Below are 21,967 nucleotides of genomic sequence, written 5' to 3'. Positions count from 1 at the left end.
AAGTACTTGCCCTCCCAAGTACAATCCAACCGGATTCAACTTTTTTCAGCAATCATGCAGCTAAATGTTTACTGAGGTTCCCCAAAGATTTCAGGGACCATGGCCTTCACATTCTTGCACAAGCTGATGAACATGCAAGCTTCTTTGTATGATCACGTGAAAAATTAAGTTACAATTCTGCCACCAACAGGCTGCAGGTAGATGAAAGCATTTATAAGAATTGCATGCCTCTCTGAGACATCCTTTATTTTTTTTAGTTTTTTAAAGATTTATTTATTCGATTTTGAGAGAGAGAGAATCTCAAGCAGACTCCCCACTGAGCGCAGAGCCCAATGCAGGGCTCAATCTCATGTCCCCGAGATCATGACCCGAGCCAAAATCAAGAGTCAGAGGCCTAACCAACTGAGACACCCAGGTGCCCGGAGACATCCTTTAAATCATTAAAAAGTTCAAAGCCTCTTAAAACCTCATTTAATAAAAGGATAGAAGTGTTCAGGGGTATTAAAAGAGCTGAACCATAATGAATAATCAAAGTTGAAATTCAAATGAGACATCCAAGGAGAGGTTAGGGGTCTCTCAGACTGCAATGGAACCTTCTAACAGCGAGGTTGGCCAGAGACACTGAGACAGAAGAACTGGCCCAGAGAACAGAGTGGCAACACTGAATATGGATGCACGGAAGGCTCAGATGCAACTCAGCAACACATGTGCACAGCTGTGAGTCCACAGTGACAGAAACAAAGGAGATAACCAGTGCCTGACGCCGTCATGATGGGAAGGTTCCACTCAGCGCACACTCTCAAATACCTCCTCTCTAACAGGATGATTTACACATCAAGCAAGGTCAACAAAAGCTTGACTTCAAACCCAAACGTGAGCCTGACTCAGTGATGCACTGGGCACTGAGTTATCTGCTAGAGTGATTCCCAGTGCTTTCAAATGCCTAGCCAGATAATGACATTTGTTCACATTTTATGAGTAACACTAAGTCTCTGCTAGAAGGGTGTATATACACCAAATACATCTAGCCCCATGCTAGGCTGTATTTAATGTCACAGACAAGTAAGATGTCATACCTGTTTTGAGCTGCTTACAGTGCAGTGGAGGTAAGCACCATATGTCCTTACCTCCCCTATCTAGAATATCCTGCTTTCAGACAGCACTCCAGGACTGTCTCTGGTCAGAAGCCACCAGTCTCACATCTCCCTAACACATAATCTCAGAGCCTCCTGCTTAGCCAGGCAGTGTGGGGGGAGGGGAGTGTGAAACAGTCAACACCTCAGAGGAATGGAGGCCTCCTGGCACTCTTGTGACTGAAGAGGGACACAGTAACTCATCTGCTGATTTTGTGTTTGCCATCTTTCTCACCCAGTTTTACAGGAGAGCTCTGATGGGCTTTCTCTGATTCTGTGTGCCTGGTTCCTTTCTGGTATCAAGGTAATGTTAGCTTCGTAAGGTTGAGTTCAGAAACATTACATCTTTTTCTTAGGTCTGAAACTGTTTAAATAACACATCAATGGTCTCTTCTAGAAGGTTTGGTAAACGTCAACTGTAAAACCATCTGATGATAGTGATGGTCATAAGACAACAATGATAATGATGGTGATGGATGATGGTGATGACATTGATGGTGTGATGGTGATGGATGATGGTGATGACATTGATGGTGTGCTGGTGATGGTGGTGATGGATGATGGTGATGATCATGGTGAGGACATGATGATACAAGATGGTGCTGATATGAAGATAGTTTACTCTGTGCTGAGTACTGTTCTAAACGCTTTATATGCAGAATTCACTTAATCCTCACCATAATCATGGATAGTAGTTAACTATCATTACTTCATTTTACCAAGGAGAAATGGAGGCCCAGAGAAGCTGAATAACTTGCCTAAAGTCATACCTCTATTAAGTGGTGTGGCCAAGGATTTATGTCCATTCAGTTGTATTCCTGACCCAGATTTGGTTTTTAGGAGTAGACGTGTCACATTTCTGCCTTGTTTACTGGCTTTATTTCTTGAGTCAATTTTGATAATTTTCCTGGAAAATTTAGATTTAGATTTTCAAATGTGAAATATTCTACATAATATTCTCTTTTAATTATAAAAGTCTCCATTTTTGAAGCATCGTTTTCTTGACCTTAATGTCCTTTTTCTTTTTCTCTCTAGATCAGACTTTTGAAGCTGTGCGTGTTTGCTGATCTTCACAACAAATGAGCTTTTGGCTTATTATTAAGGTCTATGCTTTCTGATGGTTTTCTATATAATTAGTTTCTGATTTAAATTTTAACAATTGCTTCCTCTTTCTTTACACAAACTTATATTACTTTTTTCTTGTTATTTATTGCCAATCTTTTATATTTTCTAATAAATGCATTTAAGGACATAAATATTTCTATAACTACTGCTTTAGCCAAATCCTACAGTTTTTGATTTGTAGTTACTCATTGTCGTTCTTCTCTAAAAAGCCTATAATTTCAATTTCCATTTCCTTTTAATACAAGAGTTACTCAGAAGTCTAATTTATAAATTCCACAAGAAGATTATTTTTGGTCTGCCCCTGTTATTTCTAATTTCATTAGATTTGACCAGAGATTGCAGTCTCTATTATTTCTACTTTGACAATTTATTTTTCTTCTAAGATGTGATGAACATGATTTACTTCTGTTGTGTCTTACAGATTTCTAAAAATGTTATCTATTTCCTTTCACTGGAAACAAAGCATGTTCCCTAAATATGTCTGTTGTCAGAGCCGGATGAGTTAGTCAAATTCCCAGTGGGCTGACTTAATGGTTCAATTTGGTCTGTCAATTTTAGAACGTATTAATATTTCCGGCTAGGATTGTGTGTTTGTCAATATATCTGAACATTCTAATTGCTTCTCTTTATTTCAAAGGGATGCTGGAGTGCATGACGATTTACAATTGCTAAGTCTTCTTGGTGACTGTACCATTGTACAAGTCTTTCTATTTCTTGTGCTGAATGCCTTCTACTTGATTCCATGTTGTCAGAAATTTTTATTCCTGCAGTTTTCTTTTTCCTGTAAACTGTTTCCTGGAATAGCTGTTTTCCATCCTTTATTTTTCACCTCTTGTCTTTTAATTTTAGTGAGATCTTCTCTACCTAGTACAGAGGTAGCCTTTGGTTTTAGCCTCAATCTGAGCCGCTTTCCATGAATAGGACATTTTAATCCACTCAAAATTATGAAATTTGGCAATATTTGGCCAGATCCTTCCATGTTATTTTCTTAAAATGTTCAGTAGAATTCACAAAGAAATCACTGTAGGGGGAAGTTTTCTTTGTAAGGATGTTTAAAAAATCAAATTTAATAAATTTGATATACACCCATTAAAATTTTCTATCCCATTATATTGCTGTTTTGGTAGGGCTGCTTTTCAATGAATTTTCCCCTTTTAAGTAAATTGTAAATCTTTTTGGTCTGGAGTAATTTGTAATATTCCATATTTTATCCATTAATGTCTGTAGGACCTGTAGTGAATCTCCTTTTATTCCTTATGGCCTTATGTTAGTTTGGGTGCTCTGTGATTCTGTGATTATCTCTCTTTCTTGATCAGTCTTGCTAGTGGTTTAGGAATTTTTAAACTTGTTCAAAGAACCAACTTTTGCTTTGTTAATTTTCTGTATTGGTTTGTTCTCTATTTTATGGATTTCTTCCTTTGTTAGTATTTATTACCTTCTACTTGATTTGCCCATCTTTTTCTGGCTTCCTAAGTTGAAACTTCAACAACAAATTTTAACCCTTTCTTCTTTTCTAACATAAACATTTTAAAGCCACAAATTTCTCTCTAAATTACTGCTTTAAGCTACATCCCACACCTTTGGGTAGGTTATATTTTGATATTCAAAATATTTTCTAATTTCTCCTATGATTTTTTTATTTGACTCATAGGTTATTCAAAAGCATGTAGTCTAATGCTGAAATATTTAGGGATACTTTAGATATTCTGCTCTTCTTCATTTCTATTTTGATTTTGGTGTGGTTAGACATCACACTGTAAGATTTTTTTTTTATCTTTTCAAATTCATTTCAATCTTTTCAAATCTGTCAAGATGCTTCTATGATGGCCTAGTATATATTTTGGCCATGTTCCATGTGCAGTTTAAAATCACATGTATTTTTTTTAACTTTTTTTTTATTATGTTATGTTAATCACCATACATTACATTAGTTTTTGATGTAGTGTTCCATGATTCATTGTTTGCATATAACACCCAGTGCTCCATGCAGTACGTGCCCTCTTTAATACCCATCACCAGGCTAACCCATCCTCCCACCCTCCTCCCCTCTAGAACCCTCAGTTTGTTTTTCAGAGTCCATAGTCTCTCATGGTTCATCTCCCCCTCCGATTTCCCCCCCTTCATTCTTCCCCTCCTGCTATCTTCTTCTTCTGTACCTCTGAAGCAAATAATACATTATATGTTAAAAAAAAAATCACATGTATTTTACAGCTGGGTTAGTGTTCTATGATCAGTTTCAAGAAGTAGATAATCTCGCTTATCCTTATTTATATAGTAAGGCATGCAAAAGGGATATTAAAAGTCTACTTATGATTGTAGATTTATCAAACTCTTTGGTTTTAATATTTTTTCCTTTAATGTATTTCATAGTTCTGTTTTAGGCTTTATGCACATTTCATGATTCTATACTTTCTGATGATTTGCCTCTTTCATCATTATTCAATGTCTCTGTCAATACTTCTTTCCCTCATGTCTACTTTGATATTACTATATGTGCAGTAACCTTCTCATGTTGTTTAGATGATACATGTTTTCTATCCTTTAAATTCCATCCCCTATTGTACTTAAAATGCATCCCTTGGGGGTGCCTGGGTGGCTCGGTTGGTTAAGCATCTGCCTTCGGCTCAGGTCATGATATCAGGGTCCTGGGATCGAGCCCTGCGTCAGGCTCCCTGTTCAGCAGGGAGTCTGCTTCTCCCTCCCCTCTGCCCCTTCCCCCTGCTTTTGCTCTCCCTCTCTTTCTCACAAATAAATAAATAAAATCTTAAAAAAAATAAAATGCATCCCTTGTGTTATTGATAATGCTGCTATAAACATTGGGGTGCATGTGTCCTTTTGAATCTGTATTTTTGTGTTCTTTGGGTAAATACCTAGTAGTGCAATTGCTGGGTCATAGGGTCATTCTATTTTTAACTTTTTGAGGAACCTCCACACTGTGTTGTATAGTGGCTGCCCCCATTTGCATTCCCACCAACAGTGTAAGAGAGTTATGGAAAGGGCCCAAACATCCATTGACTGATGGATGAATAAAGAAGATACGGAATGTGTGTGTGTATATATGTGTATATACACTATACACACACAGACACACACACACACAGAGTGAAATATTACTCAGCCAACAAAAGAATGAAATCCTGCCATTTGCAATGATGCAGAGGGAGCTAGAGTGTATTATACTAAGTGAAGTAAGTCAGTCAGAGAAAGACAAATACCGTATGATTTCACTCATATGTGGAATTTAAGAAACAAAACGGGTGAACATAGGGGAAGGGAAGGAAAAATAAAATAAGATAAAAACAGAGAGGGAGGCAAACCACAAGAGACTCTTAACTATAGGGAACAAATTGAGGGTTGCTGGAGGGGCGGTGGGTAGGGGGATGGGGTAACTGGGTGGTGAGCATTAAGGAGGGGATGTGATGTGATGAGCACTAGGTATTATATGCAACTGATGAATCACTAAATTCTACCACTGAATCTAACAATACACTATATGACAACTAAATTGAATTTAAATACTAAAAAACGTAAGTTATGACACAAACTATCAGACATGACTCAGGAAGAAATACAAAATCTAAATAGACCTATAAAAGAGACTGAATCAGTAATTAAAACAAAATCCAAACCAAAAATTACTTGCAAAGAAAAGCTCACACCCAAATGGCTTCACTGGTGAATTCTACAAAACATGTAAAGCAGAATTTTAACTACTTTTTCACAAACTTTTCTAGAAAATGAAATGGATGGAACAGTTCCTAACTGGTTCTGTAAGGCCAGGATCACCCTCATACCAACACCAGAAAAGGATACCATAAAAAAACAAAACTGAATCCAGTGTCTGTTATAAATATAGATGCAAGAACCTTGACAAACTATTACAAAACCAAATGTAGTCACATATCAAAAGGATTATATAACATGACAAAGTGGGATTTATCTGAGAAATGCAAGGTTGGTTTAATATCTGAAAATCAATTAATATATAATACACTATATTAATAAAGGAAAAGAAACCCACATGACCATCTCAATAGCTGTAGAAAAAGCCTTAGACAAAATCTGACACCCTTTTATTATAGAAACACTTAAAAAACTAAAATTAAAAGGGGATTTCCTTTATCCTAATAAAGGCATACATGAAAAACCCACAGGTCACATTACATTTAATGGTTAAATACTGAATGTTGTCCTCCTAAGATCCTGAACAAGATTATACATGTGCTGTGGCTACTTCTATTGAAATTACACCACAGTTTCTAGTCGAGAAAATTAGGCAAGAAATTGCAATAAAAAGACATCACACTGGAAAGGAAGGAGTAAAATTATCTCTATTTGTAGATGATTTGGTATCTAGAGCATTATGTCCACAACCTGAGATTCAGACCCAGAGTGGCTCAAACCCATGACTGTCCAGTGCTCAAGTTCATAGCACACTGGTATTCATGTTCAGATGGATGTACCTCTCATCCCAGGGAACAAGAAAAACCATGAGCCAAAGTAATGGCCGGCCAAAAGCTTTTAATTATAACCATTTATCCAGCCTGCTCTATCAAGACCATGTTCAGGCTCATTAAGCATACCAAGATGTTTGTGTAAAATAATCAATTTTAATTAACATTCTAGTTGCAAAGCTGTTTCTTTTTAACACACAAGCATAATTGATTTATATACTCACTGAAAAGCAAACTTGACTCTTCCCTGTCATGAGAGGAGAACAACTACACTTTTTTTAGTGATAATTTTTGACTTTGGCACTTTAATCAAATGTATTGTTACAATATATGGAATAGGCTGATTTGAGACAAGTTCCTTTCTCCTTTCTGTTTTTTTTCTCCCAGTCAATTTATTGCTTACAGGTGGTCCTGACTTGGATGAGGAAGCACATTTGCAGGCAGGAAAAATCCAGCAGAAATATATATCCACTATCCCCCAAACGTCTGAAAGTTATATTAATTATAAACTGTTTTTGTGGGTAAATAATGGTATCTTTACCTGGAATTCTATTTAATGTGATGACTTCCATGTCCCTCCTCCCTCTTTGCGCTCACCTCCTCCCCCCAAGAAAGATGCAGATTAACACTGTTCACACCAGTTACGTGGTGTTCCGCAAGGATAAGAACTCAGGGAAGAAGGCTTTTCTTTTAACTGTAAGTTAGCATGCAGTCATAAAAACCCCTTTATCTCTCTTTTTTTAAGTGACAGGTGATAGAAATTGAAAATGAAAGGGAATTTGGTAAAAAAAAAAAATCAAAAGCTGAAAAGGAGAAGAGGCATTTAAATATTCATCGCTGTTACAGATCACAATAGCCTTTCTCTGATAACAGGACTTAGGAGCTTTGGGTTGTTCTGGCCACTTGAAGGTCCTGTGATGTGGCAAAAGGGAGAAGGAACTGTATTTGGCAGAGTAAAAAGCCCCCACTCCACAGCAACAATAAGGGCTGAAGATTTGAAGTTTCAGACAGATTATTCCCGCAGAAGGCCCACAGTCTTCTCTTTCTACACTTATTTCTTAGGTGAGGTCATTCCAACCTCACCTAAGGATTTAAAAATTACCTGTGTGCTGGGTTTTCCAAATTATGACCCCACCCCTAGCTCCTCCATGAACCCGAGACTCACACACTCCCTCCCTCCATGAAGCTCCACCACCTGGATGTCTAAGATGCATACGCATGTCTTTGATGTCCAGAACTGAGCCCTTGATTCACGGCCCTCCCCTCCTGCTCCTTCTAAGGATTCTCCCTCCCTGTAAATAGCAACCCCATTTTCCTAACTGTTCAGGCCGAACACCAAAACCAACGCCAACATAAAAAACCCACAGAACTCAGCTTTCTCTTATCGCTCATGTCTCCAGCCGTCTTCTTGAGATACTCCAGCATTTACCACCTGCTCTGCTACTCCGGTTCCAACCATCACCTTACCTGGTCTTCCTACTTCTAACCCTCTTCCCCTGCACAGCAGCAAAAACAATGCTTCTAAACATACCCAGGTCATATCCTCAGCTGAGAACCTCCCAGGCCTCCCTGTCACACTCAGCGTCAGACCCAACGTTCTCCTAATAGCTTGGGAGGGCCAACACCTGCCCTCCCATTACTCCTCAGACTCCATCCTCTACAGCTCTCACCTGGCTCGCTCTGCTCCCACCACCCTGGTTCCTTGAACACAGTATGGTTCCCATCATCTGGAATGTTCTTCTGCCAGATAGCCACATAATTCCCATTTCAATTCATTTGGGCCTCTGCTTCAATGTCACTTAATTAGTGATGCTCTCCCTGCTCACCCTCATCTGAAATACTACCTTCCATCGCTCCCAGAGTATCCTATTCTGTCTTATTTTTTGTTAAAGATTATCACCACTGAATTATTATATGTGTATTTGTTTATTACATTATTGTTGTGCTTCCTAACAGAATGTAAGTTGTATGACAGAAAGAGCATTTTGGGGGTTGCTGATGCTTTCCTCACATCTCTAATGATGCTTGGTATATGACAGCTCAATAAACAGTTACAGAATCATTCCACATGTAACTGGGTGCATGTATGTGCTTCTACCACGAATTTATATTTCTTTTTTTTTTTTAAAGATTTTATTTATTTATTTGACAGAGAGAGAAGAGCAGGGGGAGCAGCAGAGGGAGAGGGAGAAACAGGCTCTCTGCAGAGCAGAGAGCCCGACACGGGACTCGATCCCATGACCCTGAGATCATGACCTGAGCCGAAGGCAGACACTTAACCGACTGAGCCACCCAGGTGCCCCATGAATTTCTATTTCTATAACAAATGCTCAGAATATATCCCTAGGTATAAAGTAAAGGCCCATGGCCTGTTTTAGTGAGTGAAAACATGCTCAGCTCCATTTTTATTGTTATGGTTCCTGAAATCTTACCATACCACTGACATACAGCTAAATGCAACACAAATCAGTTTTCATTCCTGAAGAGAATACTGGTTTTCATGAATTCCATTTTTTCATGATGACAGCATTTTTAGATAGGCACCCTGTTGTATAGACTGAAGACTACTACTTCTAGGCTCCCTTGGAGCCAGGTTCCCACATGTGACTAAGATCTGTCTTGGGTTTTACACCAAAGTGTCATGAGGTAGCTTCTGGGAAGTTTCCTCAAGAGATGACAGTTATGAATGCTTTCTGCCCTATGCTTCTGGGTCTGTTCCTCCATCCTGTTGCTCTGAATGCGGATGTTGCCATCTTAGAGAAGGAAAATAAGGGGCAAAGTCTAATGAAAGTATGGAAGTGTGCTGGTGGGATCCAGGCCTCCCAAAGAATCCAAAGGACCAGAGTATCATACTGTAACCTTTGGTCTTTGATTAATGGGGAAAAACTAAACTGCTAACTTACATTCAAGCTACTAATTGTGAGGCATTTCCTTACTTTCTGATGACCTGAATCCACAGCTGGCTGTTGTTGATCTCAGTAAAAGCTGTAAGGTTCATTTATCTTGGGACAGTGAGATTTATCTCCTCCTTTTCTTCCCCCTCCCTCTTTTCCCTCCCTCCTCCCTCTTTCTCTCTCCCTCTTTTCCCTCCCTCCTCCCTCTTTCTCTCTCCCTCTTTCCTTCCTTCTTTCCTTGTTTCATTCTTTCCCCTAAAATTCATACCCACTCATAGGGAGTAACTTACTTTCATAGTATCCAATATTTGGGCCCACCAATTTGGTAGCCCCTCAAAAGAAAACTGCCTCCATAATAGTTAGTTTTCTATCATTTGTGTTTAGAAAATCAAGTCTACTTTCAGTGGACATGAATGATTCCATCATTAAACTTTCTTCTATTTTTTTCTCCTTTTTGGAGATAAAATCAAAATGAAAGTGGCTCTTTTGAAATGAGTATTAAAGAATTAATGAGCATTGATTATTCAAATGAGTAATGGAATAAGTATCAAAGAATTTCAGGACAAACAGTAGATCTCACATATGTAAGGTTATAATTTGCTATTAATTTTGCTTAAGTAAAATATCATTATTCTTAATTTAACTTGGGCTATTAAAACACATGATATTTAACTAAATTTTATTAGAAAAAAAATCACTCTTATTGTAACAATTGCCCATGCCTGGTTTAATATACTTAGTTTGGCAGACAATATGAATAAAACCACTAAGAATTGCAAAAACAATTCAGGCTTGATCATTTTTGGTCTTTGGAGGTAGCTCACATTTCTCATAAAGTTATAGTACAAGGCAGACAGAAGCAAGAGAACGAGTCTAAAAAGAGGATTCAACTGATAATTTAATTACAACTATTCAAATTCTGAGACTAGAGCTAGATTCAAGATTATGTGCCAAATAGGGATGACATTTGGCCCTCTTTTAGGCAAACCCTTCCCCTTGTTGCTCCTTTCGAGGTCATGAATTCTTTCTTCTATTATTAGTTATTCATGCACTCATTCATTCATTCATCCACTTATTCATCATTTTTCTCCTTTTCCCAAAAAACGTGTGGCAGTTTCCCCAAAAGAAAACAAGCAAAACAAAACTAGAGGTCAGCACATTAAAAAGAAGTGAGAAGTGAGAAACATCATTATCCCAATGAAAATGCTTCATAAAGTTTAACAATATTATTATTCTTAAATAGATGAGCTCATGAGAAGAGAAAATACTACATACACAGAGGATATTCACAAGCAGAATGTGAGAGGTATCAATGCAAACCAGCCCAGGAGGAACCAGGGGCGGATCCATGCCTTGGAGTGTGAGATTTAATGTTTATGCAAGGCAGGATGCTGTCAGGCACTTCATTAATGGGAAATTGGAATTGAGCTCTTGAATAAAGTCAGAAGCCATAAACTGCTGGCCTACCAAGAAACAGGAAACCTAAAAACTATGCCCAGCAGTCTGATAATTTTCAGGGAAGTTGACTAACTAGAGCGATGAATGGAAACAGAGTCATCCTGAAATGAGATGCCCCAATCTTGCTCCATGCTAAGGGGTTAGTCAAATTCACATGACCTGTTTAGTGAAGGGACCCTGACCTTGACCTGAAGTTAACAAAATACTTTGACTTGAACTGGTGAACCCCAGAGACAACTGGCAGAGACAGACTGAAAAATATATCCTAGTAATGCCTTCATAACTCAGAGGATGTGCAATCACCATGGACCCAAACCCCTGATGCTGGGGAGCTCACAGGTAAAATGACATATAACCCAAGGAGTCGTGCCACCATGAGTCCACAGAGAGACCCCACAGCAGAATTCATGCATTCATACACCCTAATAACAGAAGGAAATAAGTGCTGTTTTCATACAATATTTTTATACAATTTCATACAATTCATTCATTATGCTAATAAAGGAAAGAAAAAATGGAATCCTTAGGTATAAAATATGGAATTATAAAAAATTCAGATTTTAAAAAGAACCCAATAGATGTCTTAGAGATAAGTAATCATTGAAATTATATACTCAATGTGGATGAGGGATTCACCAGAATGAATGCAGCACAGAGGAATAAAGAGGTGTAAGGTTTGAGGAAAAATTGTAAGACCTGGAACACAGAATGAACAGCACAAGATACAATTAATAAGATTTCAAGGAGGAAAAAGTAAGGAAAGAAGGAATATATAAGGTGATAATGTGAATTTGCCAATATGAATCTTCAGACTGAAAATCACACCTAGGCACTTAGGTAAAGAAGAACAAATACATATGGGGAAAGAGTATACTGAAATCCCAGGGGGAAAAAAGCACCCGTGGTGGAAAGACAAATTATCTAAAAAGAAATATAATGGGATTGGGGGCACCTGGGTGGCTCAGTTGTTAAGTGTCTGCCTTCGCCTCACGTCATGATTCTGGGGTCCTGGGATTGAGCCCCACATCGGGCTCCCTGCTCGGTGGGAAGTCTGCTTCTCCCTCTCACACTCCCCCTGCTTGTGTTCCTGCTCTCTCTATCTCACTCTCTGTCAAATAAAGAAACAAAATCTTAAAAAAAGTTTAAAAAATTAAAAAAAAGGAAATATAATGGGTTTGACAGAAGACATATCATTCGCAGCAACAGATGATGAAATTGATGGGCTATCACCATCCTAATACTAAGAGAAAATAGAGTTAAACATAGGATTTTATACTCAGTTAAACTATTATCCAAGAGCCAATGTGAAATAAGGCAGATAAAAATACTTTAACATATAAAGAAAAAAATAGGAGCTATTGCTACTCACAGACCCTCAATGAAAGAACTAATAAATGATAGTCATCAGCAAGAAGGGAATAAACTTGAAGGAATAATTTTTTAAAAGATGGTGAAATAAACAAGGAGATTAAGAGTATACTGGGTGAGCACTGAGAAATGTATAGAACTGTTGAATGATTATACTGTATACCTGAAACTCACATGACACTGTAAGTTAATTATGCTTTAATAAAAAAAACATTGATAAACAAATAAATTGGTAAAGAACAAGAATAAATCTAAATAAATGCTGATTGTAATTACCATCTGGAACAGAAGTCCTAAGAAAAATTATAGGGAAGATATAATGATTAACTTCAGAATATTTTAATACTATATAGTTATATACATATGTAGTTATGTAAGTACATATATTTTATATATGTATGTTATATATACCACTGTGTGTGTGTGTTTATATATAGAGAGAGTATGCGTGCACACGAGGAGGAGAGAGGAAGAGAGATCCTGACTAGTAAAGGAAAAGAAAAGATTAAAGAATACTGGATCAATCCTTTCGAAGTTAGGAAGTGGGAAGGTGCACCAAGAAAAGCAAGGTAATTGAAACATAAGAGGGAAGAAGTGAGTCCATACATCAGTAACAAAATCTAATACAAATGGAATCAAATCACATTAATGTAGAAAAATATCAGATCAAATAAATAAAAAAATAAATAAAAATCGATGCTGTTTACAGGAGGTATACCAAAACAACAATGGCTTCAAGAGCCCAGAAACATATCTACAGGAAGTGTGACTCAGGATTAAATTTGTACAGTCTGGATTGTGTGCACACAAATGTTTATTATATCATGCTCTGTACTTTGCTGTATCTTTGAAATACTTCACAAGAAGAACTATTTACAAAGGAAAAGAAACATGAAGACATTACCACGAAAAAAATGAAGGAAGACGACATTATAATACAACATAATATAATATAAATGTAATATGAAGCAAGCACAGAAAGTTCTAGTCTCAACTCTTTCCATCAGAGGTGTCCGCAGACCTACTCTGAGCTCTGTCACTGCTGACACGAGGAGGGTAGTGCAACCAGCACAGAATTCACAATGTTCATGCTCAAAATCAACTTGTTGCTCAAGAGAAACATACTACTAATTGGTGATGATGCCTGAGAGAATGAACTTGGATGGGTCCTCTTAAAGATACAACACACGGAAGAAAGATAAGAAAATAAAAGCAAAGACAGAAGACATCTCCCTGATGTTTTCTGAAAAGTGTAATCTCATGAATTATTTGTCTTGGTCCCTGGAAATTTTTGGCTTCTCTGGCATCATCTTTCGAAATGTCCTAGTAGTGGAATTACTGGATCATATGGTAATTCTATTTTTAATTTTTTAAGGAAACTCCAAACTGTTTTCCACAGTGGCAGCAACAATTTGCATTCCCACCAACAGTGTATGTAATTTGAAAAGATATACACATTATTATTTTTATTGCATTATTATTATGTTTATTGCATTATTATTTACAATAGCCAAGATATCCATTGGTAGATGACTGGATAAAAAAGTTGTGATATACCTATACAATGGAATATTACTTAGCCATAAAAAAGAATGAAATCTTGCCATTTGTGACCACATGGATGGACCTAGAGGCTAAGTAAAAAACTCAGAGAAAAACAAATACCATATGACTTCACTCATATGTAGAATTTAAGAAACAAGAGAAAGAAAAAAAGAGACAAAAAAACAGACTCTTAAATACAGAGAACAAAATGGTGGTTGCCAAGGGGATGCAGGTGGGTGGATGAGGGAAATAGATAAAGGGAATTAAGAGTACACTTATTGTGATGAGCACTGAGTAATGCAGAGAATTTTTGAATCAGTATGTTGTGCACCTGAAGCTAGTAGAACACTGTATGTTAATTATACTTGAATAGAATAAAATAAATGTATAGCATAAAAAAGAAATATTGTGCATAGTAGTAAAATGGATGATTTGAAAAAAAAAGTTCTAGTCACTCTTCTCTCCTAATTCCTTCTGATGGGTGATTATGTCTTAATTATGATGTAGAAAATATAAAAATGCTCATCCAATAGGAAGATGCAGAAAAATAAGTGAATTTATCCACCTAAGAGCAATAATAAGGGCCCACTTCCCTTGGTAATTGTTTCACTTACATAACTTTTTTAATGCCCTTTGGCTCTATCAGTTGGTAAGCTTTGTGTGTGCAGGCAAATCTACGGGGGGAAAGGAGAAGTTTACTGGGAACCTCTTCTAAAAGGGGGCAGATAGCTTGGGAATGAACATGTGTGAGCTATACTGTGACTTGTTCCTTCTACAAATGCCTTTGTGTTGCTTCGTGCCCAGAAGAACATCCTTTGGAGTGCAGAGGGGAAAGGCAGACCATTTCTGTCTAGCTGGCTCAACACCTTCATGAGACAAAATGCAACCCAACCTCGGCAATTCAAGTTTTCCACAAATGCTGCTGAAGTTAAATGCAAACACACAACTAGATCCTACTAGGTTGAAAATGGTTGCTTTGGCCTTTACAAAATATTGATAAAAGCAAAGAAGATTTGTCTTAAAAGTTTCTTTCTATATCCCCAATTATTGAGAAAAGGACAAGAGTTTTGTTTTCTTCTTTTCCCTTAGACTATAGAATGAGAAAGAATCCATTACTTTAAAGAAAGTCAGTGGACTTCTATGGTGCTCATGAAGAAGGTACGAGAAAGAGAGGCAATCTAGCAATCCCAGAGTGACTGGATTTTCACGCAGAGATGGGACTAGGAGTCCACCCCGAAGTGTGCAAGTGTGAAATCTGGCTTCCTCAGTTTCTCCCCTCTGAATCCAGGTCTCTCCTGGGAAGGGTGAGCTAGACCATGACCTATTACAATCAGAAAGGTGGCAAGAGCGGACTTCAGGGAGAAGAAGGTGAAATCAGAGGAGATGGCTACGTACAGTGTGCCCAGAGCAGGTTATGTCCTTTCAATACACAACATTCTTTGCTTATTAGAAAAAACATCTAGATATTTTGCTCTTTCTGGGTAGTTTTTTGGGCTGCATTTCTTCCACTGGGTACCAGAGTAATACAGAAATCGAAGTCAGAAGGTTAAATTTATTTTGTTAAAAATCCCTATAAGGTGAATCAGTATGTCCACATTGAAAATGCAATATTATTGTAACTAAGCATGACACACGGGAGCCACTTAATTTCGCAGATACTGAAATGAACTGGCCCTCCCCTGTTATATGACCCTTCTGTTTGGAAATCTGCACTCTCTTCTATCCTTTATTATAACTGGGCTCCTGTAGAGAGATACAGTGGAGAACCATAGGTACTTACTTTGGTAATACTAGAATCTGCACAACGAAGATGCAGAAGAATATGAGACATGCGCAGGTCACGTAGTACTTAAACGCTGGCAGGGCGGTGGCTCGGTACTGAGGGGACAAGAAGGAAACCATGAGTGCTGTTCTCCAAGAAAGTGGCTGGAACCGTCAGCCATCAGCCTACCCGTACCTACTTCCTGCATCATGAATTCTTAAGTCGCAGATGTGGCAAAAAACAAGCTAAAGACAATGGCTGCTCATCTCGCAATGAGCGCTTCCTCCCTCCAAACGAGCAATTAAAGAGTTTCTTCCCAAAACCATTTTTATGAGTCTAACTGTTCTGAAACCCATTTCAAGGCAACTGGATCACTCCAGCAAGGAGAGAGAGCAGTGGACCAGAGGGACAAGTGAGTGAAGTGATGGCACCAGCATGAGCCACGCAGGTGCTCTGGTCCCCTTGTGGGTCTGATGTCCACAGCTATGTGGGGAAAGCAGATGACTATCCATATAGTTTACTTTTGAAGAGTAGTTAGGAAATGCAATTTCCTCATTTTATTTATTGATTTTAGTCTTTTCTGTTATTATTCATCTCAATGCTCTGGCGGTAGTAAGGAAATTTATAAGACAGAGAAGGCCAATGGGCTTTGTTCTGGGTCTCTGATCATTCCGTGGGCTTGCGGACCTGGCGGATGGTCACCAGAAGAGCAGGCTGGGGATAGGTGGACAGAAGGTGGGCTTAAATCCCAATGGTGTCTAAAATTTGCCTCAAAGTTGGCCCTACAAATATGTAATACCAGGGGACTGTCAGCAAAAGTTGCATTTTAAAATGATGATCACCTTCTGCTTACTTGAATATTTTTTTGGTGAATTTTGTGGCTTGATGGCCAGGATAATTCGCATTCTAGTGAAGAAGCTATATTTACATAATTGCAGAAATGTGATTATATTCTATGCATTCAATTGCACTCTTATCTTTTACCTTCTTCTGGGCTTTCTGTCAAGATATGAATTGGAATTTCCTTGCGGTATTAATAAAGGAAATGGATTTCTATCAAGCAGGAATCATTTAACATTTAAAGAATAAATAACCATCAGGATCTGTTAAAGTTATTCGAGGATAAAATGTTCAATAATAATGATCAGTTACATCAAACGTCCATTCGGTAAACTGTCTGTAGTCAGCATGTTGACTTAGAAGCAGGCAATTGATCTCATTGACCACTAACACAAAAGAAAGTCTGGGTACAACTATAAAATCCAACCCTGATGGATTCTGGATATTCTTTTCAATATCCATAAAACAATGAACTGAATTTTCTCAAGAGCATTTTAAAACCAGTGCTGTGACTTTTGCCATTAATATAGTAGCTTTTGTTCAAACTAAGCCTGTAATTATATAGTTGGATGATAAAAAATTTTCTTTCCCTTATTCCTTTTTCTAGATTAACACAAAGCAAAAGGCAAATATGATAAAACTGACCTAGAACAGTGGTTGCTTTGTCGGCAATAATTACTTAAATCCGCGTTTAAGCAAATCCGTGTTAAGCATGTCAAGCCCAAATATTTGCTTATTTATTTGCACTTATCATAGCTCTTACTTCAGGGGTCGCAATGTGAAACTATTTAGGTGCAATAAATACTGAGAAGTTTGTGGTTTCTAATTCTCCCAAACAGATGTTGAATGTAAATCTCCTATTTTTGTTAAAAAATTAAAATGATTTATGTAAGAAACTGCAAATTTATCCTTTTTTTCTTGACGTCTTAAAGGATTTTGTTTTCTTTGAAAAACTTTTTCTAAGAAAATAGGCCATCAGGAGAGCCAGTTATGAGCTCCTGTCCCCTCCCCTTAGCCCTGGATCTCAGACCTGCTGCAGATGCCATCCCCACCAGGAGTGCTGAGCAGGGTGACTGGCCAGCCAGTGACTCAGATTTTTAAAAACTCACACTTCAGAAAAAAGAATGGGGAAAAAAGTAGCTTACTTCTTTTTCTAGTATTTTATTGTAGAACAGGAGTGAGATTCTCTGAATGTCTTCAGACTTGAGCCACTGCCTGGAAATAAAAAAGAGACATCATAAAACCAAACTTCCAATCAATGATTTGAAACTTTAAAAAAAATCATGTGCATTCTTCTTTCTTTATTGTAAACCATCCAAAATTGGAGATTTAAAAAAATGCATAATACCAAATAACTGGGTATGGAATCTAGGACTAAAATAAGGTGTGCAAATATAATATTGCTATTCACACATGACCCTCCTTGGGAAATTAGCTATTACAAACCAGTTGTCATACCAAATTGAAAGTCACGCTCCCAAAATTAAATAACTAGGGAAATAAGTCATCAAAAGGATTCAAGTTCAGCAGTAAATTTATTCCCTGATGTTTTACTGAAGTCACATGGTAGGTTCATCCCCTGAAAAATATGGTTCATAGAGAGGCACCATTTTTCTTAGCTTATAGCAAGTAATACATCAGAGCATCAAAACCATTTAGAGTGTCCTCCAAGTTCTGGGAGAGAAGATCCTGCTTCTTTCACACTTACTGAAAATATATTTATTGTCATGACTTGCATTTCTATAAAGTAAAAAATTTTGCTTGAATGCATTTTAAAAATGGGTAAAAATACTAATACAATAAACAATCGGTTCAGACCACTAATGTAGTATGTTGATGCAAATGTAAATACTCTTGTGTAATACAAACATTCCCTCAGATGTTGAAAAATAAATAAAAATGATATGAAGGAATGCGTTCTTACACACTGATTTACTTTTAGAAATCGGTTTTAAGAAGGCAGCTGAAATAAACAAAGAGCTTAAGGACAGAACTTTTCTCTAGGGCACCTGGGTGGCTCAGTTGGTTAAGCATCTGCCGTTGGCTCAGGTCATGATCTTGGAGTTCCGGGATTGAGTCCCACATCGGGCTCCCTGCTCAGCAGGGAATCTGCTTCTCCTTCTGCCCTTCACCCTGCTTGTGCTCTCTCTCGCTCGCTCTCTGTCTCTCAAATAATTATATATATATATATATATATATATAAAGAGCCTTTCTCTAGAACGTTGTATAACTTGCAAGTGGAACAGCAACACCTGATGTACGTGAGCCCCAACCAGTCGGGCACAATCCCACACTCGGTAACAAAGTACATGCATGTTTGATGACATAAAGATGAATGAAATAGAAAGATACACATTCTTACATTCATGAGTATAGGAGTACAAGGATAAATTGAAATCTGTGTATCAAGAAAAAAAATCTAGAGATAAATACCAACAAAATATATTACCAGGTGCTTTGGGTCATTACACCGAGGAATCTACATTTCTATTTTCCTACTTCTCTTAAATAAATACTTCTTTTTTTTTAAAATAAATACTTCTATAATAAAAAATAACCTGAGTTATATATGTATATGCATGAGATATGTGTATATAAAATGTGTATATATGTATATATCTACAAGTGTTTATAACCATATATAATTTCTTTTAAGATTTTATTTATTTATTTGACAGAAAGAGAGAAAGAAGCAGAGGGAGAAGGAGAAAGTCTCCCCTATGTGCAGGGAACCTGATGTGGGACTCGATCCCAGGGCCCGAGGATCATGACCTGAGTCGAAGGCAGATGCTTAACCGACTGAGCCACCCAGGTGTCCCTAGCTACATCTATTTCTATACCTATATATCAATAGACAGGGAGAGAGAGTATATATATATATATATATATGCTAATATATATATATATATTTTTTAGGACAGGAGACATAAAATTATGTTTTATATAGATTTCTAAAAATATGTTAAATCTGTTCAAACAATTATCAATTCACATGAATTTCTTAATGAGGTACTTTTCCAGCCCATTGGTCAGATGTCTATGGATTTTTGACTCCCTGAGGTTTATTTGGGAGATAGGGATTTGAGGATCCAGGAAAGAAGGCCACGTAAACTGTTACACTTGACCTTGTAATGGGTAAGTACAGCTACCTACTGGTATTGGATCAGGGTCTCGAAATTGACACTGATGTTTCCCATCAGGGCTAATGACAAGTTAACCCAGGAGAACAGCACAGTGGAGGGCGGACTCCCCGGCCTACCTGGACGGCCCTGTGCCCAGAACCTCGTACCACGTGTGCGTCACGATGAGCCGGACTATCCCATAAACCTCCACTACAGACAGAGTGCTTTCAACAGAGGCATGAAGTCAGTGATGTATTCTAGTATGATTGCCATTTAAAATGAGAGCTATAAAAATACTTTTTGGTTCAAGGTTATAAGCTTTAGGTATCAGGGACATAAATTTTTCTTGGTATTTCTTATTTCTGTACCAGCTGCAGAAATGTGGTATTGTCCTGTTTGATGAAACTGGAGAAATCAAAGGTTGGTGAACAGCCAAAAGAGCAGAAGATAAAATCTGAGATAAATTTTAACCATATTCATTTTCAAAACTGTGTACTTGTTATGAATATCACACTATGAATAATGTATGCAGGTAACTTATTCAAAACAGTTTTTTTCCCCTTTATTGAGAAAGAAAAATCTAACTTCAAAATGCCCCTGGGTAATCTAAGATTGGAAATAAACTAAGAGTAAAACTTATGAAGTAGAAGTAAAAGCATCCCCACATCAGTTAGCAGAGCCCCATGCCCGGTGTGGGCCTCAGTCACCTGCCTGTGTCCTGCAGGGAGACGGAAGTGCTCGAGACCAGCTCTCACTTCCCTGTGTCCCCAGCACTTAACACTGGGTTTCCTCAGCCAGGAGCACTGGGTTCTTCCGACCTTTTCCTCAGAAGGAAGGAGAGTATATCCTCCCCACAGGCTTCACCATCCGTAGGTTCTCGGAGATGGATCAGTGCCCTTCACTGATTTGCAGGAAACTCAGGCATTTATAAACCGGATTTGGATATTTGGAATAGGAAAGACTAGTGGGGGCTGATCTGGTCAAATATTTTTGGGAACTGGAACTAAAGAGGGGCAAAGAAGGGAAGAGGAAGGAAGGGGCAAGAAGGAATGTGTGTGTTACTTATGGTGTCCTGACATCGTTCCTGACCCAGGTGGCAATGGGATGAAGAAAATCAACCCCACCGCTGTGCTATACAAAGAGTGATCCTCTACTGATTTATCCCAAGTTTTTTGTTTTGTTTTTTTATGCGAGGCCCAGGTCAAACAAAGGAAATTCTAAACAAGATCCGACTTGTGTGAGGGGAATGTACACGCACATCCTTACTCAGAATTATTCTGGAATGGAAGAATGTAGGTTCTTACAGCAAGGAGGACACTAAAATAGAGAGAAGGCCACTTTCCTACTGTTACGGCCTGAAGGTCTACATCGCCCCAATTCGTATGTAGAAGACCTAATCCCCAGCGTGGCTGTATCTGGAGATGGGGCCTCTACAGAGATAATCAGAGTTAAATGGGGTCATAAGGGTGGGGCCCGGATGGGAAGGAATGAATGTCCTTATAACAAGAGGCACCAGAGGCCCAGCCTCAAGCAAAGGCCCTGTGAACACAGCGGGAAGGCTTCTGCGAGTCAAGGACAGGGCTCTCACCAGCACCCGACCGTGCCGGCACCCTGATCTTGGGCCTCCAGCCTCCGGAACTATGAGAAGTAAATGTCTGTAGTTTCAGCCCCGGTCTGGGGTCTTCTGCTACGGCGGCCCCAGTGAACTAATACACCTGTCTGGGCAGTATTGAACCTGAAGGCTTCAGTGGCCTTGACTGTGCCCTCAGGCCCTGGGGCATTTGGGAAAGATGGTATTCCTGCACAAGTGGTCTCTCCGTGGGGAAGACCCACCCTTCCTCAGCCCTGGTCTGAGATCCTCCGGTCGATCTGTCCTGCACTCGGGCACTCGCTCCGTCCATCATACATATTTAATCTTGGGCGCACGATCTTCTCACCTCGCCTACCCGGACTAAGTCAGAATCTCAGGCACCTTGCCCTGAGCATGTGTGCGGCGGTTTCTCTTCTCTCCTCGGGGCTTTGAGAGGTGCCGCTGTGCCTCGTGTCTTGGATGCCAAGCACGTGCTGCCCCAGCTCAGCCCTTCACACAATGCCCGTGAAGGGAGTAGATGAACACAGACACGGACGTTTGCATCTGAATCACTGTTTCCTGTCCAGGAAACAACAGAATGGTGCATCAAGACTGGAGTCCTCATTGACTCCTCCAGAGGAAATTCAAAGATCAGAAGGACATCAGATCCAGGAACAAGAGGAGGTAATGAGTCAG

At 38.6% G+C, this 21,967-nt stretch overlaps 1 protein-coding gene across 2 annotated transcripts in view; it reads right to left on the bottom strand.

The window, feature by feature from the left end:
* The window catches only part of ADCY2 (adenylate cyclase 2), a 397,031-nt gene that overhangs the window by 71,615 nt on the left and 303,449 nt on the right, over positions 1-21,967 (bottom strand). For both annotated transcript variants that reach the window (XM_078066548.1, XM_036104287.2), the window contains exons 13-14: positions 17,725-17,794; positions 15,758-15,855 (exon numbers count right to left, since the gene is read on the bottom strand). In XM_078066548.1, the coding sequence (XP_077922674.1) occupies positions 15,758-15,855; positions 17,725-17,794 (168 nt within the window). The remainder of the gene's footprint in view (positions 1-15,757; positions 15,856-17,724; positions 17,795-21,967) is intronic.

The sequence above is a fragment of the Halichoerus grypus genome, chromosome 2 (genome assembly GCF_964656455.1).
Source record: "Halichoerus grypus chromosome 2, mHalGry1.hap1.1, whole genome shotgun sequence".
Taxonomy (NCBI): Eukaryota; Metazoa; Chordata; class Mammalia; order Carnivora; family Phocidae; genus Halichoerus; species Halichoerus grypus.
This window is presented reverse-complemented; position numbering and strand designations above follow the sequence as displayed.